Below are 17060 nucleotides of genomic sequence, written 5' to 3' on the forward strand. Positions count from 1 at the left end.
CTCCTCACATGACCGCTGGTCAGTGCTGGGCCCAGATACAGGCATGAATCGATGCCCGGCTTTAAATCCAAAAACCACCGTCACCACACAAAAGTGAACGAGCTCTCCCTGTGATGTCAATGAACCTCATGGGAGTAGGTCAGATCTTACACAGACAAATGGATAAATCAGAACTTTAATGTTTACGCGAGACAAATCATTTTCACTATCAAAGAAGGACATGGCCACTGCGACATCAGCCGCGTGAGTTGAAGATCACTCCAAAAACACAAGGGTTTGACAGGAAACTGGAGTGCATGTAGTGTGTCTGTTTGGTCAGCTGAAAAAGATGAAAGAAAAATGAAAAAACCCAGAATGTTCAGATATCAAACTTTCCAGGTTTATTTCTAGAATACATCTTTATATCACAAAACAGTCTCCAAAATGCAGACTAGGATCTGTATATAAACTGTACAAAGCAAGGCACTATACACTGAAAGAATTAAAAATCAAACATTTCATCATCATCCTTTGTTTGCCTTTAATCAGGTCTGTATCTGTCCCACAGTAATGACACCGTCATTCATATCAAGAGCTTCATTTGATCAGTAAACAGCAAATGGTGATCTGTACAGCTGGAACATGAGACACAAACCTCTGCAACATTTATTATACACTTTATTTTGTTAGGTTTTCAATATCTGTTGAGATTTTTCTTTTTTTTAAAAAAAACATTCTACATGGATGTAATATAAATATAATTTATTTTTAATGCACAGACATACATAGCAGAGAGTATCATGTGGAGGGAGTTCAGCAGGCTGACAGACCTGCCGACACCAACATGGCTGCAAGGCTGACAGTGTAAGGTGCTCCTGCTCAAAGTACACAAGTACATACATTAACAGAGTGGGAATTTACATGACTGCCATTAAAACATGCATCCACTCACAATCCTCTCCTACAACCAAAACACTGGAGTATCTTTTCCCCACACATCCAGGCAGCCCCACCCTTGGAGTCTGAGTTTTCTGATGACATCAGCAGCGCCCAGTTTTTCATCATTCAGAAAAGTCCTTTGGCTTTCTTCAAGTTCATCTGCTTCCAGCTGGGCAGAGCGCCGAACTCCTCTTTGCTCATCTCCAGGGCTCTCTGTGGGATCAGTCACACTCAGAATCAAACAGACACGACGCTCTGCTGCACACACTGATCGCAAACTCAAAGTACTCAGTCCTGTAGCCTGCACTGTGCGTGACAAACATCTGAACACATTCATGCATCAGTGAAGTTAAAGACGCATTCGAGTTTCCAAAGTGCTCACAACTCCAGGATTCAGTTCACACGCGTGTGAGTTGTGAGTGAACAGCCTGTAACCAAACATGCTATAGTAGAAACACGGTGTTAGAAAGGAGAGAAAATGGGTGACAATGCTGAACAAGGAGTGAACATCCCAAATCAGACAACTCACCTTCCCATAAGCCCCCACACCCTGGAGGGTGGAATCAGTGAAACAGGTAAGTTCATGAAGGGACAAAAGGAGCGAAACATGACACCATTAAAAACAAATGGAAGAAGTTGGAGAGTCAGAAGGAATGAAAGGAGGAATAAACAAGAGAAAAATCGTTAAAAAACAAACAGAAGTGAGAAGTAACGTTTGACTCATACACTGTCCAGCTGTTTGAAAAAAGTCAAACTACACGCTGGCTGCAAAGATGCATGACCTCAGCTGAGAGTCACAGATAAGGAAAAGACAAACAGAGAGGATAAGATGGAGAATCAAAAGGTGCAACAGCAGTACTCATGCTCTGGGGAAGGTTGCTAACATTCTGGGTCATTAAACCAAACCAATGACTTGAAAGACAATTTCCCTGAAGTGCTGACTGAGCTGCAAAATTAGGAGGCGATCCTGTCTTGGTTCACCACAACAAGCAACTACTTAATGTACTGTATGCAGCACTTCAGTAGAGGTTGTACTACCTGTTGTTGCCTATGTATGAATGAACTTAAAACAACTTAAAAACAAAAAAACTGAGGTTCCTTCCTGGTGCTTCCTCACCTCCTATGACAGATTTTCTGGAAAATTAAAAGGCCGCTCCTTCCCTAAGTGCCTGTCTTGTGCTCTCTTACAGTGTTTTACAGTAGTGAATACTAACATTTAGTATTCTAAAACTAGACTACAGTCGATGTAGTCAATCTATGTTGTGACCGGCACAACAGAGTCCAGAGAAACTCTATGAGGACACAAACTTATGTGGCTTCAGAGCGGTTAGCTCGTAATGCCCAAGTTACCAGGTAAATTAATGCTGACCATCATTAGCTGGAGGGAAGCTAGAGCTAATAAAGCCCTTCTGGCCAAATTTAAAAGTGGAGGGCTGACATCAGCAAGTAATTTGATTCATGGTGGTGACCTAAATCGACCCAAGGCTGTTGTTCTTCTGACTGAAATAAGCCAACTAACTCACAAGCCAACACAGACCAACTTTACAAAAAAAGATTGTTGTCAGCTTAGTTGGAAAATGTTTTCTTAGAGACTTTTTGACAAGTCATTTATCAGTTCTAAAACGAAGCAACCTTTAAATAAATCACGGGCTCTTCACACTGGACATTTTTACCTGGAAGTCCTCATCAGACAAGTAGACCTCCAGGCGGAGGGGATCCACTCCCTCAGGCAGCGGCCGAGCTAGGAGATCAGCCAGCGGATATGTGGTCTTACAGAGCCGGGCCAACACATCCTCCACCAGAATAATCTGATGATAAATTTCTGCCTCCTAGAAACCAAAACAATACAACATAATTTTTTTGAGCTGATATCCAGACGGACCTGTATGCGAGTCTTTGACTTGTGCACTATTTTCTTCATATGTTGATATTAGTACGCACCCTCTCAGTGATCTCAGCGATGTCCTCTCTGTGCTCCCAGCTGGGGAACATGTTTGTGAAGGTGAGTGGCTCCAGACCAGCGTGGATCAAATATGCTTTGGGAGGCTTCTTCTCATTCTTTTCTGAGGAGAAAACGCAAGAAATGCATTTTAAAACAAGCAAACATCCTTCATTAACAACCAAGATTTCATTTATTTATCTGGGTTCCAAGATCCTGGGGTTGGTTTAGCAAAAGTGTCCACAACTACTGGATGGGTTGTATATTTATTAGGAAGAAAGTGGAATACCTCTGCAGTACTGCAGAACCGTCTCCATGGCACACTTCCTGTCCGAGTCCCAGCGGATTCGGGCCGAGCCAGTGCTTTCACTGTCCTGAGGCCACCAGCCCTGCCACAGGTACACCTCATGGTGGTTGTCCACCAGGAACAGGGCTGATAAATAGGTGGAAAAAAAAAAAAAAAGACGATCACATCTGGTATGCTTCATTGTCAGATTTTCAAGTGTTCAGTTAAGTGGTCATTTTTGTTCAGTGCAGCGCTGGACATGACTGATGGATTTGTCCTAACAGTTGAAAACCTAGACCTGCTGGTTCTGGTGAAAACTCTCAGCACACACTAAAGTTGTCATTCCTAGCATTCATTTCAATGTCTCATTATGGGATGTGCCTCAATCTGTATCCCTTCACGAGCATTTATGTCCTCATGCAACTCTTGATTGGCTGGTGATTGCAATGACCATGTTGGACAGAACCATCCACCAACTAGCGTGCACCACTACGCTGTTATTATTCAAACAACTCTTCTTGTTTTGGATCATCTCCCAACCGAGGGCTAAACAGGCTAGTTAGCTTAACTCTCTACAGACAGCTGCATGGTAAGGTAGTTTAAAATGCCAGGCATCACATACAGTCCTCCTTGTTATCACTCCAGCTAGCAGTGACTGAACCCTCTTTCCTCTGGGCTCAACTGTGCGTTGGAACAAAGTATCGAGTAAAGACACCAGGGCTGCTTGTTTTGCTTGAAAAGTCTCCAGCGATGGGACGCTTCTGCTCCAAGTGTAGCCTCAAGCAATGCTCAGGTCTGTGCCCTTACTGCTACTACTGAGATAAGCTTTTCTGGCAAAAACAAACAGCAATAATGCAGAGAGAACCCCAACAAGAAGACAACCTCCTTTGAGCAAGCACTTCGCAACAGTAGGAAGGAAAAACTCCCTTTTAACAGGAAGAAACATCTGTCAGAATCAGGCTCACAGGGGAACAGCCATCTGCTGTAACCAACTGGGGGTGAGGGGAGGACGACAGGAAAAAAGATACAAAAAAGACAAAAGAAGTGCTTACCCTGAATAATGACTGCATAGTAGTGCAAGCTACTTAATGGTAGTTGGTTATTGTGGTCACCAACCAATCAGCAGCCAATTAAAGGAGATAAATGGTTTATTTGAACCATGCAAGGAGTCACACCCCATAGTGAGGGGTCTCATGCATCTCATTCTGAGAACTGGAGTTATGGAAGTAACTTTAAGTTATAGGGAAGTGATTCTGGCAGACATTACAAACATTTAATCCTTAATCACACCGCCCTTTGAGATTCTACTTCTTTTTCAATTATTAAAAATATTTGGTCTTCTCTGCTGAGTTTAGCTGAATTTCTAAAGCTGTTTTCATATTAAAAATACTTTATCAACCATGTCCAAAGTGCGACCCTTACTTGTAGCACTCTGGATGCAGCTGATGACATCAGCAAACTTAAAATCTCGAGCACAAGTTAATTGTCACATCCCTCAATAGACAACTACATTTAGAAAGTTGTTGTTCAGCCTGAAAACCTGTTTCAAGAAAACTCTGGACTTGTGTTAAGAGATTAAAGCTGCTTCAAAATGAGTGCAGACACCGTGTGTGTCTACTGTACCTGGTTGGGAAGCTGCATACAGGTCCTCCTGTAGGAAGGGCATGGAGTTGACCTGCTTGGGATCTCTGGCGGGATAGAGAAATTCCACAGCTGCAAACTCTCCTGAACTGCTGCTCAGCTGGTACAGATGAGGTGTGAAATTAAATCTGCCTGGATCTGAGGGTCAGAGGGAGAAACAGACAACGAAATGACAAATTTACAGCTGAAAAAAGTTAAAAGAATTAATACGTACAGTTACTGAAGTGCTGTGTTTTTGTTGTATACTGTACTAATACACAGAGCTTAAATATGTTTTTTCTACCACAATCTAAAATCTGAATTATATGAACAGCTGTGAAATCACAGTAATTCGTGTGGTTTTTTGTTTTTTTTAAATAGCTGGATACATTCAATGGTTTTTGCTTTTGAAAATTTTTTAAACAAATATATTAGTCAAAAAATAAATGGATAAAAGGAATACTTTGAAATCACATCAGATTTGATCATATCCCGATATAACCTAGGTTACGTATTAGGAACAAAAGGATGCCACATCCTTTGATGGAAACGAAAATTACAACATCAAACTACATACAGCTGAAATCAAAGACAGCCTGAAAACAACTCAAAAATGGCACTCAGTAGTTTGTATGACTCCTACATGCTAGTATGCATGCCTGACAACGTTGGAGCATGTGGCTAATAAGACAATGGATGGTGTCCTGGGGGATCTCCTCCCAGATCTGGCCCAGCCTCTCACTGAGCTCCTGGACAGCCCGAGTTCAACCTGGTGGCGTTAGATAGACCACAAAATAACGTCCCACAGATGTTCTATTGGATTTAGGTCAGGCGAGCGTGGGGGCCAGTCAATGGTGTCAATTCCTTTATCCTCCAGGAACTGCCTGCTTACTCTCACCACATGATGCCCAGGACTACCTGCACCAGCGCAAGAATCTAATCCTGATACTTAATAGCAGCCAGAGTGCCGTTGCCATTTTGTTACCGTTTTATGGTATCATGTGACAAGAAGATGATTTCATGGCCACAATAAATGTCATATTTAACAATATTATCCGTAGTCTCCATCAGAACAGGACAATAAAGAAACAATATTATGTGAGGCTGCAGTGTTTGGACTTGCAGGCACAGATGAAAAAAATAAGTCCATGGATCTGCATTAAGTGTTTAGCTTGTGATATTTTCTTAACATCAAAAAAAGATGACTTCCAGTTTTTATTATTACAGAATGACATGCATTTTTGGAGGTTTGATGTAAAATAATTCTGCTCTCTTACACAAATTAAATTCTTCCCAAAGCTTCCCAGATCTGGATCCGTATCATCTGTGCACATTATTATGTCGTTTATACTTTTCTAAGTATTAAAACTGCTATAGATCAAGATTTGCACTTGACTGCTGAAATTACTCTTTTTTTTTTTTTTTTGGTCGTACTAAGTAATAAAAGCCATCGGTTAATTAAAAACACTAAAAATATCTTTCAGGGGAATAACCTCTGAACAGATATGATATTTACTAGTTCAGTGAAGATGAATATTGAGTTCATGTGCTCAGTAATTCCAGGAGCAAATCAGCATTTTTGCCTTTAATAATTTATTTACTGATGTTTTAGAGGTCCCTTAGAGGTAATCAGGAACAAATTTTGGGCTTAAAAGACTGAAAATCTAATCTCTGTCGTCATGAGTTGAAAAAGCATTATATATTATAATGCTATTCTGCATTATTTTATGCTAAAGTGTGATTTAAAATCCTGCTTTGAACACTGACCACCACAGCTTAAGCTTAGAATATCATATTTACTAGTGATACTATTCAGAAATGCCTGAAATGAGTGAAGTACTTTCTCTACAATTGTGAATGCAGGACTTTTACTTGGAAAGGAGAATTTTGACAAGTGTTCCCACCTTGCAGCATGCAGTCGTAGGCTTTCCTGTCCCGCCTCCCGAGGGCTTCCCAGAAGCCCGTGGGCTCTGCTCCCTCATCACATTCCTGGATGGTGACCTTGCTGCTGCTGTGAAGGCCGGCTTCCAAAGGACAACTGCAAAAAAACAGAGTGTGTCAGACTACGTGGTCACAACTGAACTCCTGACAAGTGGAAAACAGAGGTTTGCACTCACTGTTCTTTGATCTTATTGGCAGCAGTGCGCGCCACCTCCCGCGTGTGCACCTGAGACTTGCAGCCATGCCACAGGTAGATGAGGGCCTGGCTGATGCTCAGCAGCACCATGGAGACTCTTGAGCGCAGGCTGCTGCAGTGACAGGCGACCTCCAGCAGATGGCCCTCTACCTCCACCTCCCCACGCACACAGTACAGACGCCAATCATCTGAGACAAAGAGGGCAGATGAACAGAAGTGAACGAGATGGCCAAGTTATTTGGAGGTGTTTAAAACAAAGAAGTTAAAAGCTGTCCACTGTAGTAGGCTTACTCTGCGAATTTTCCTCCTCCTCTTCCCTCTTTCCTGAGTGGATGACCATCCCTCCCTTGAAGCACTGCAGGAAACATGGAGGCTCCTTTCCCTGCTGGACTTGAACCTAAAAAAACCCCAAAAAAAACAAAAGATGTCAAAGCAATCATACTCCCATAAAATGAAAGTGTAGACTAAGAAAGGCAGGAAACAAATTTCTATTCCATGCAAACTTGGTCTTTCAGACGCTCTTGTTGTACCTGTGCTCCACGCTCTTCATCCAGCTCCACCGTCATGAGTGCTGATGTTCCTTTCTCGCTGACGGTGGAGTTGCGGCCCTGCCAGAAGAAGTAGCAGCACTTTTCCTTCCCCGCTCCTGTCGTCTTCAGCTGCTCCGGGTTCTGTCTCTTCCCAACTGTAAGGGAGACATTCATCTGAGGTCTGTGTCTGCACACGGCCACAAAACCATGATTCATGAACATACATGCTGCTCCTCAGTGTCCTAGTAGATGCACCTGTGATATAAATGTGGATATCCTAGGTCCTCTGACCTTGAGGTTAAAGTCATCAGGATTCAAACTCGCCTGAGAATTTTAGTAGATCCATCTACGGTATGAATTAAAAAAAAAATCCTGTTCAAGTTATGAAGATCCGAAATGATTGTCATCTCTGAGCTGATGAGAGGTTTTTGTATCTGCAGGCATGAAGCTGGTGTGTGACTCAATGAACAAACGAGCTCTCTAATAAATCAATAAATGTCTGATCTGCTTCGAACTTGGCAAGCTTTCTGCAGAGTCCAATTTTAGGTCATTTGGGTAATGTGTGGTCTCAATCTTTTCAATGTTGCTAGGCAATAACCACAAAGAATATAGCAGATTATGTAACAGAATAACAAGTCAAATTTAAATGTCTGTTTCTGTATCGATTTTTTAGTCGGTGCCCTTTTCCAAAACTCTTTGACAGAGACCTGGTGCTCATGAATCGACATCTGGGGGGAATTCCACAACAGCAATGATACCGCTGGAAGTACAACTTCCAGGAGAACAAAGCTTCTTAAAACCCTGTTCTGAGGCAAAGGCTGCCAAGCAGCCTTTAATCAGATGTGGCTGGTGATTTTATACATCTGGTTTTTATGTCTTGGTGGACGTTTAAATTAGAGTTCATTTAGATGCTGCTTCAACATAACCGCTCAAATTTGCTTCCGAGGTATTTCAAGAAGGCTGCGCAGCAGTGAGACTGATTTATAGACATTTGATCAAAGCCGAAGATATCACAGACCGACTGTCACATAATTCTTCTGATCTTGGAATAGAGTATAGACCATAGTTAGACCCACCTACAAAGCACAGACTGATTGTATGAGAGATTAAGACCATCACCTTTGCTACTGCTTATATTCTGAAAAAGGTCCCTATAAACAAACTAAATCTCATACCATTCTCACATGCTAACGGCACGTTAGTGTGGAATTTTGGATGTAGCTTACACGATAATATTAGTAATAATATACAAGTAGTATTACAGAATTGACAGAACAGAATTTGAGTATTGGGAAAAAACAGTAGTGTACCACCATGGCACCAGACACAGCACTACTCAATTAAAACACAGCAGACAGGTCCAGCATAACCACTGATTTTCTGTGGCTGCCTAAAACTGATCACAGCAGTGGTGAAACCAACTCTTTCTTTCCTCCTTGTACTCTCCCCCTCTTGTATTCTAACAAGCATTTAGTTTGTTTAATCTGTAACATAAAACTGGAGTTTGTGGTATTCTGCTTCACAAGTCAAGAGCAGCGGCAGGAGCTGAGCCAGCTTCACTGAATCTGCAGACATTTGGCTGCGTGGTACATAACTGATTTCACCAACAGTCCTCCCCAAAGGTGTACTTTGGTGTTCTTGGAAGTACTCTGAGTCAGAGAGGATGTGCTATGTGGTTAAATTGGCCTAGATCTGCAGTAACAGACATAAAATCAAGGATCCTGTGGTTCTGTGGTTTAGGTAAACTGGAAATAAATGTATCAGTATTGTAGTCAATACTACAACTCACTCAATAAGACAACTTTTAGCAGTGGAAAAAGCAAAACATTATGTGCAAACTCTGCATACAAATGAAGAAATTATAACAAACATGACTGATATACTGTCTCCACAACTCCATCTGCTGGCCGGTTTGAATGATTGACTCTTCTAAACACATCCCTGCACAAGTGGTAGATTGGACACAATCTACACAAACAAGTCTGTTTTGACTAAAGTGGTCCTTTAGGAATGCAGTTCATCAACTACTGCAAAATTACAAGGTTTACATGAATATATGTGCTCAGTACGCACCAGCAGTGCTGACCATGTATTTCCACTTCACTACATAGGTGTCACCCTCGTGGAACTGGCCAATGCTCTGGCGCGGCAGGCGGCTGTAGTCGAACTCCAGGATGTGCCAGACCTCCACTGCCAGAGTGCTGATCTCGTAGCTGCGCCACTCCTCTGCCTCCACCAGGCCGTAGCCCCGGCCCACATTGAAGCCATCCAGAATGGTGCAGACGGGTGTCTGATGGAGGGTCAGCATCAGTGAGGTATTGCACGCACTGGGCTGATCACGGGTGGGCTGCTCCTGGTGGGGATTGAAGTAGAAGAAAGAAATAAGTGTGCTGAATCTGCTGAAGCATGTTACTCCCATAAAAACAAAAAATGAGGATGTAGGTAGAATAAAGTGTTTGCTGATACCTTTTGATCAGTACTGTGATCGCTGCTGTTTTTTGTAGGACTGGGAGTTTTCCTGGAGTCGCTCCAGTCCAGGAACTTTTCTTTGAACAGGGTGGTCTCATTGTGTTGAGTCAGTCTGCCAAACACTGCCCAGTCAGGGCGACCCTGGCCTTTTCTACATGCGAAGTGGACACAGTGTATAGTGCATTATTATTAAAACCAATGAAGATGCCTGAAACACACTCCTGCAATGTCAGTTAATTTCTGAGGCCTTACTTAGACCAGAAAGTAAAAGAGAAAACATGACCATCTCTTCAAAGCTCTCTGCACAAAGGGCAAAAACACCATGTGTATGCAGACTTCCTGTGATTGACATTCTCAATATCTGTACATAACCATGCATCTAAGCTGTAGTATGGTGTTTCCATACTTGGGTATGAGTGGGTTACACTCTCCTGGGTCCAGTGGGTTGATGTCACAGTTTGTATAATCAAAGGTGCCATTCCACAAGTGCTTCGCCAGCTGGAAAGCCACCTTCCTCTGCGCCAAAGTCACTTCCTTCCCGTGCCAAATGTACATCTCACTGCCAAAGTCAAAAACCAGAACCTGCAGAAAACAGAACGTGGTGTTTTCTCCAGAGCATTTATATCACCACTAGAGGGAGCCAAAAGTCATTTTAAATCTTACATGCTTGCACATGATTTTAAAACTTTATTTTAGATTTGAGATGGATTTACAGTTTGCAACAGTTTTAACTTAATTTGTCTCACCTCCTTAGGATTGAGCAGACAACAGCGAGGCATCTTGGCCCAAAAATCATCATCTGGGACCAGTTTGTCATCCATCAGGCGATAAATGCAGTTGGTCTCCACAATGGCGCCCTCGTACAGCTCATCTTCATCTGGCGTTCCTGCAGCTGCAAGAGCAAACATGGAGGCATTGGATTTCATCTTATTGAAACAGTTTCTTGGAGTTTTTCACATTTGAATCCTTACACTGATAACTCGACTGCCCCCCCAGGATCTTCCAGAACTCCTTGACAGCATGGTTTGTGTTAATGCCCTCTTCAATGACTTGGACATAGTTGGCTCGACAACCCAAATCTCTTTTGCTCTGGATGAAATTGGCCAACTCTGAAGCCTGAAAGAAAGAGAGAGAGAGAGACAGACAGACAGACAGACACACACACACACACAGCATTAAAAAAAAGTAGACACTTCCATCTTAACAAGTATATTTATCTCATTTCTAGTCAAAATTTATCTCATTACACTTAAAATAAGACAAAATCAGCTACAAAGCAACATTCCAGTAAGATATAGAAACTTCTTCACTCGGTGAATCTTGAAACGAGAGAAAAACTAGAGGATTTTCACTTGTTCCATTGGCAGATTTTTTCCGCTTATTTCAATGTAAAATATCTTGTATTAACACACGAAATAACTGTTAGAATATAAAGTACCAAAGTTTATGAAGTGAACTAGAACAACCCCATGAAAGCTGTGGACTCACAACAGTCCTTTGTGTCAGATTTAGGTCACTAGTTTATTCAGCTAAAAGGTCATCAGAACACACACACACCTTCCTGAGCTATGCCACTGTAGCTTCCTCCTAACACTGTTTACATCCTGCACTTGAAGCCCGTCCCACATGCAGCAGTGAGACCCTTATACCACATGATTTCAGTTCTTAGAGGGCTGTAAATTCCCAAACAGTAAGTATACTGTACTCAAATCTAAGCATACCAACAATAAGCCGTTTTGTAATCACTGCTTTGCAGCGCTCTGAGTCGTAACCCACCTTGCTCTTCTCAATAACATTGGCAAACTCTCCGATCCAGATGAAGCAGTGTTGTGGCGTGATGAGCAGGAAACAGTCGCCGCTATTCAGGGAGGATGCTCGCGGCTCCACCAGTCGGGTCTGGATGTGCCGGCGGCCTGGTTTCACACAGACAGGTAGTCAGATCGTCACATTATTGTACTTGCAGTAACAGGGCAAGCACCACTTCATCAAGTATGTTATCTACATTAACTTCTAATTTTCCTGCAAATAAATAAGGGCAGCAAAACAAATATTTGTTAGAGTTTTGTGATTTTAGGACACTTTTGGCTTCTACCATCTACCAACCATCAGGTTGGGACAGCTAACCTCCAAACAAAACAGTAACCCCAGTGTTGAGGATTTACTCTGCATTACAGACAGCAGGCTTTAGAGGAGTGGATCAGCCTGGGGCAGTGTGAGGCACCCTGGTGAGAATGATTTGGAACCACAGCTGTCACCAACAGACATAAGGAGGAGATGCACAGACATGCTCTCATCTCCAGTTTTAGATATCCTCCGGTCCTCTGGAAAGGACACTCTTGAAGAAGCATCCTCCAGAGCTTTGTGTGAACTGGTTTTTGTTTTTCCGTTCCTTAAACGATTAATTGTAGCAGCTGCTACAGACTCACTGACTGCAATTTAAAAATACTGAGCACACACAGTTTATTAACTTGTTATTCGGTACTACAAATTATTGCCTGGAATTTTTTTTCCACTTTACACTAGCTGCACTGTTTTTATTGTATTTTATTATTTTTCTTTGGCAAAATAACATTCAGCAGGCAGCACAGAGTTTAGCATCTTAGCAAGATGCTGCTAGATTTAAATGTGGGATTAATGGAAATAAACCTGCATGAGTGCTAAGCCTAAAATGTGAACCTGAATTAAAACATTGCAGAATCACAGCACATTAATCAAAGAATTTCTGAAAAACTGCAAAAACCAAAGAGCTATTGTCCTCGCTTTTAACAAAAGTATTCAAATATGGTGCAGTGGACTGAATAAAAAGAAAAGTAGAATTATTCCTGTTGTGAGGGTAGGTGTTTCTTTACATTTAGTGTAGTGTTTCCAGTATCTTTAACTGACCTTTGACCTGCAACAGCATTAGTTTCTTGTAAGGCACAGCGCTGTTGTTGGACATCTGCTCTGAGATGTTGACGCTGCGCAGGTTGACACTGCTGAAGTTCTCCTTGCTGGCCAGACCGGCGAGAGCCACTTCAGAGAAACCAGAGTTCTTATTCACTGCAGGAAAAAGAGCAGAGCACAGAGAACTGACATTAGACTGCAAGAAATACACACAACAATTTTAATTTATTACTCTTCATTCTTATACAGCAAAGACACATCCACCCAGTACACACAGCCATGACCACAAAGCTCTACTGTGTCTCACTACAGCAGGTACTAAAGGTTTAATGCTATGAGAGGAGGTGAAGGAGGATGTTACACATCAAAGAGTGTGGGTTCTTGTCTTCACAGTCAAAACAAGCTGCTGTGCACGTGTAGCTCGTAAACAAAGCTGACTTTTCCGAGGACTGCTCAGCACAATAACAGGAAAGGGACACGCATGCAGGTCTGCTCACATCCCAAAGCGGTGTGCGTGGGTTCATTCAAAGCAAGTGGAGAAGCTTTTAGAGTGCATGATACAAGTGAGCCTTTCTATATGAGAGTGATGCTATATTGCCCTCTTTTTCCATAGAAACACTGACTCAATTGGTCAATACATCTCTCTGTCAATATAAGGGGCAAGATATTTGCATTTGCTGATAACATGAATGCACACATCACAGGGAAGAAGAGAGAAGAGATTTTTGGCCTCTTTGTGCATCTGTCAATTTCACCAGCCTCCCACAACACGGCACAGTTTGACATGCAGGGTAAAGTAGGAATGGCAGTGTCCAATGCGCCTGGCAACAACCGCAGGAATGATAAATTACAACAACCTGTTGGTGCTTGGACAAATAGAGCATCGTCAAGGAGACTGTATATTATTTTAAACAGCTGCTCCTCATCCATCCTCACTCACTCTTCTCAGCCTTCATCCTTTTGCTCTCCAGCAGGCCGATGTTGAGCCTCTGCTCCGTGTACTCGTGTCTGATGTCCTCCCTGGCAGCCAGCATCTTTAGAGGGTTCCTGGATGACTGGACGTTACGTACTGGGCGCACCGCCCGCTTGTGCTGTACCATCTCTGAGGTCAGCCTGCAGAGAGGTCAGCGGTAAAGGGTCACAGTTAACAGGAACAAGTCTCACCCTCAGTGATGAGTCAAAACCACATCAGGCATCGAGAGCTTACTTTGGCACCTGGGGACCGAAGATGGCATCAAAGTCGTCATCTATCTCCAGCTTGTTGGTGACGGAAGGAAGTTCCTCCACTTGGCGGTAGAACTTGGAAAAAGTTTCGTCTTCGAGGGTCATCACTTCCTTTACCTTCTTTTCCGTCACTGTGATGGTTGCTTCTGGCAGTCCAGACACTGAGGACAGACAGAAAGAAGCGACTCTTTAAAAACCACAAAAATACAGAAAATGGAAATTATTCACTTTCTTTGTGACTTTTAACTGGTGTTTTAACAAGCCCCACTAATAACAACCAACCATTCTGTGTGAGGGCTTTATCTAACACATAATTACACAAATTGACTTTCATTTATCTTAGGTGTCTAACATGATGCTATAGACACAGTCCGCAGTACATGGTTTAGCTGTGGCCTACTGTCTTCTATTACAGGTTGCATGCTGACCTGCACGGGATGAATATGGATCAGATTGTCACACAAGCCCACTCAGAAACGTCCGAGTGAAAAGATCAAAGTTTACCTGGTTCTTCAATATTTAAAAAGAACAGTTTTGCAGCAGCTCCATGTCAAATGTTGCTTTTGTAGAAAATAGTTTGATATCACTTGTATCGTCTAATGATATCAAGAAAAGATAGTTTCTGCAGCTATCAGCTTCCATACCTACATGTAAGCAGGCACCATTAATACTCGTGTCTGTGAAGGACTCACTTTTATTGTTGAGCTTGCCCAGGAATGACTCCAATTTATCCAGCTTCATGTCTGACTCCAGGTTCAGATCTGGCATGGCCTTGATTTCTGCACACGCACGCACGCACGCACGCACACACACACACACACACACACGCACACACACACACACACACACACGCACACACACACACACACACACACACGCACGCGCACACACACACACACGCACGCGCACACACACGCACGACAGAGCCAACAAAGTGTTTGATTTTAGGTGAAAAGGAAAGCAACATGAGGTTCTGCTCATACATGTCACGACTAATGTTGCTTCTGTTGACTGAATAATGAGTATAATGGAAAGTTACAGTCACAATGCCGTAAATCTAAACATGGTCACAAGCACTTCCAAGGCCTCCAAATGTGAACTCTTCAGCACTTCAGACTCATGCACATTAGTCCAGGTGATTGCCTTCCCCTGGGCTACGTTCTATTAGGCTTTACAAGCCAATAGAAGTCTCACAGCAACACGAGTCACATTAGTGTTGGTGATATTGGTGGTTTGGATGAGCGGCGTGATAAATGGCAAAAAAGACAAAAAGAGTAAACCTTCAGTATCAGACATCTGTTCCATGTCTTTGGAAAGAAAAGCAAAAACAGAATAACACAAAAGTATACATTTAGCACCTACGCAACATGAGCTCAGAGGCTAACGAGGTAACAAAGTCGCGTCATTAATTTAAATCGGATTTAAGCAATGGCTGAACTCTTAAAGTCCTGAAAAACCCTCCTGAAACCATCTGTTAACATGAAAGCAGGGTGACATGCTCTAACAGGGAAACACAGAAATGAAGTGCAACTGACCATCCTGTGGTTTAGAGATGGCAATGCTGCCATTCTTGGGTTTGGACGGCACAGGATTCTGAAGAGCAGCAGGGGAGGCCAGACCTGCAGCAACAGAGACGTACATATACATGTGATGACTCAGGTACAATCTGAAGGGGAAGGGCTGTTTGTGATTTTAGTAAAAACACAAATTCATTTGTTTTCATAGTTTCACAGGCAGATGCAGTACTATCAGTTTGTAGGTTCACACAGAAAGCAACAGGTGTGGGTGTCTTTGCATGTGTTGTATGTTACAGAGCTCTGGAATAATAAGCAGGAATAGTTAATGAAACTGTCCATTGTTTGCCACGTCAGGGTAAGTGCACAGCTAATGCGGAAAGCTCCAACCATTAAATCATTTCTGCTTCAGCGAAGGCCTTGGAGCAGCTCCTCTGGCCTGATGGAGGGAAAACGAGAGTCATTCTCCCCAAGCTGCTAGCTGTGGAGCAAGCTTTTTTTAAGCATTCAGGACACAGAGCTGAGGCTGACGTTAACTCTTTATTGCTCTGCAGCAGTGCATAACGAGCACAGGTATGCCAGTGGAAAGTGAGCGTTTTTGCCCTCTGACCTTTCTTCACCATGCGTGCAGCCACAGTGAACTGGGTCGAGTCATTGGCAGCTCCGTGGCCTTTAGACTTCCAGGATTCCTCTCGGGCCACGATCAGCTGCTTCCTCTCCTCAATGGACATGTGAGCCTCGATGCTCTCAGACTCCATCTCTGCCTCTGCTAACCTCTGAGAAAAGAGGGAGGACAAGTCAGTGTCAAGTGTAAGAGAACACTTCTCAGGTGCCTTACTGCATCATTTGTAATGTGCGATGCATTCCAGGGAGCATTTTGTGAATGGGTAACCCATCACATCCCTGCATTTATTTAAATGTCCTTCATAAAAGTGCTTGCTATACAAACTCAAAGCCCACAGGACAAATATGGCCCTTTACAAATTGTCATGTGGCCACAAAATCTTTTAAGACTATTTATAAATTTTACCCTGCTTAGCTGAAGCTGCACAACGATCATTAAGCACCACATTTGGAGTCACACGCCAAATTAAACAGCGTTTCCTGTACTTTCATGGAAGTAAACAGACTGTTGATAACAAGGTCAGAAAGTCTCCAGAGACGTGGGAGACCGAATGCTTCTCGGCATCGACCCACGGATCCATTTGCTGAGATATAAACTCAGTTTTCTATTCTGCACGCCAGCAGAGGTTTGGAGTCGTAGAGGCGCTGCAGAAAGCTGCTGAACTGTAGCGCAAAATATGTGTTGGATCCAAATGGCAATGAAGAAGGACGAAAACTGCAGAGAAGCTGCAGTTTATTCACAGCTTTCAGGCGTTTATGCACAGAAACTTGATGCCAGAAGATTCGACTGTACAGTGCAGCTAACTTGCTCTGTTAAAGCTGTAATGTAAAGACAATGATTTTATAAACACCTCCAGTCTCCTAGTAGCTGTAATATTCAGGCTTTTGATTAACGCTGTGGTCAGCAGGGCTGTGA

The 17060-nt window shown here is 42.8% G+C and overlaps 1 protein-coding gene across 14 annotated transcripts in view; it reads right to left on the reverse strand.

Annotated features, from left to right (window-relative positions):
* Positions 1-357: 357 nt before the first annotated feature.
* The window catches only part of svila (supervillin a), a 59868-nt gene continuing 43165 nt past the window's right edge, over positions 358-17060 (reverse strand). For 12 of the 14 annotated variants that reach the window (XM_026179124.1, XM_026179116.1, XM_026179114.1 and 9 more), the window contains 22 exons: positions 16131-16296; positions 15542-15625; positions 14699-14785; positions 13990-14167; positions 13723-13895; positions 12783-12938; positions 11676-11812; positions 10871-11015; positions 10646-10791; positions 10306-10481; positions 9897-10050; positions 9504-9783; positions 7431-7585; positions 7192-7297; positions 6881-7088; positions 6668-6801; positions 4767-4922; positions 3147-3290; positions 2860-2981; positions 2592-2747; positions 1448-1468; positions 358-1131 (listed from right to left, as the gene is read on the reverse strand). In XM_026179124.1, the coding sequence (XP_026034909.1) occupies positions 1045-1131; positions 1448-1468; positions 2592-2747; positions 2860-2981; positions 3147-3290; positions 4767-4922; positions 6668-6801; positions 6881-7088; positions 7192-7297; positions 7431-7585; positions 9504-9783; positions 9897-10050; positions 10306-10481; positions 10646-10791; positions 10871-11015; positions 11676-11812; positions 12783-12938; positions 13723-13895; positions 13990-14167; positions 14699-14785; positions 15542-15625; positions 16131-16296 (3171 nt within the window). In that variant the 3' untranslated portion in view covers positions 358-1044. The remainder of the gene's footprint in view (positions 1132-1447; positions 1469-2591; positions 2748-2859; positions 2982-3146; positions 3291-4766; positions 4923-6667; positions 6802-6880; positions 7089-7191; positions 7298-7430; positions 7586-9503; positions 9784-9896; positions 10051-10305; positions 10482-10645; positions 10792-10870; positions 11016-11675; positions 11813-12782; positions 12939-13722; positions 13896-13989; positions 14168-14698; positions 14786-15541; positions 15626-16130; positions 16297-17060) is intronic. The other 2 variants (XM_026179115.1, XM_026179128.1) reach the window with 1 other exon arrangement.

This window comes from Astatotilapia calliptera, chromosome 9, assembly GCF_900246225.1.
Source record: "Astatotilapia calliptera chromosome 9, fAstCal1.2, whole genome shotgun sequence".
NCBI classification, from domain to species: Eukaryota; Metazoa; Chordata; class Actinopteri; order Cichliformes; family Cichlidae; genus Astatotilapia; species Astatotilapia calliptera.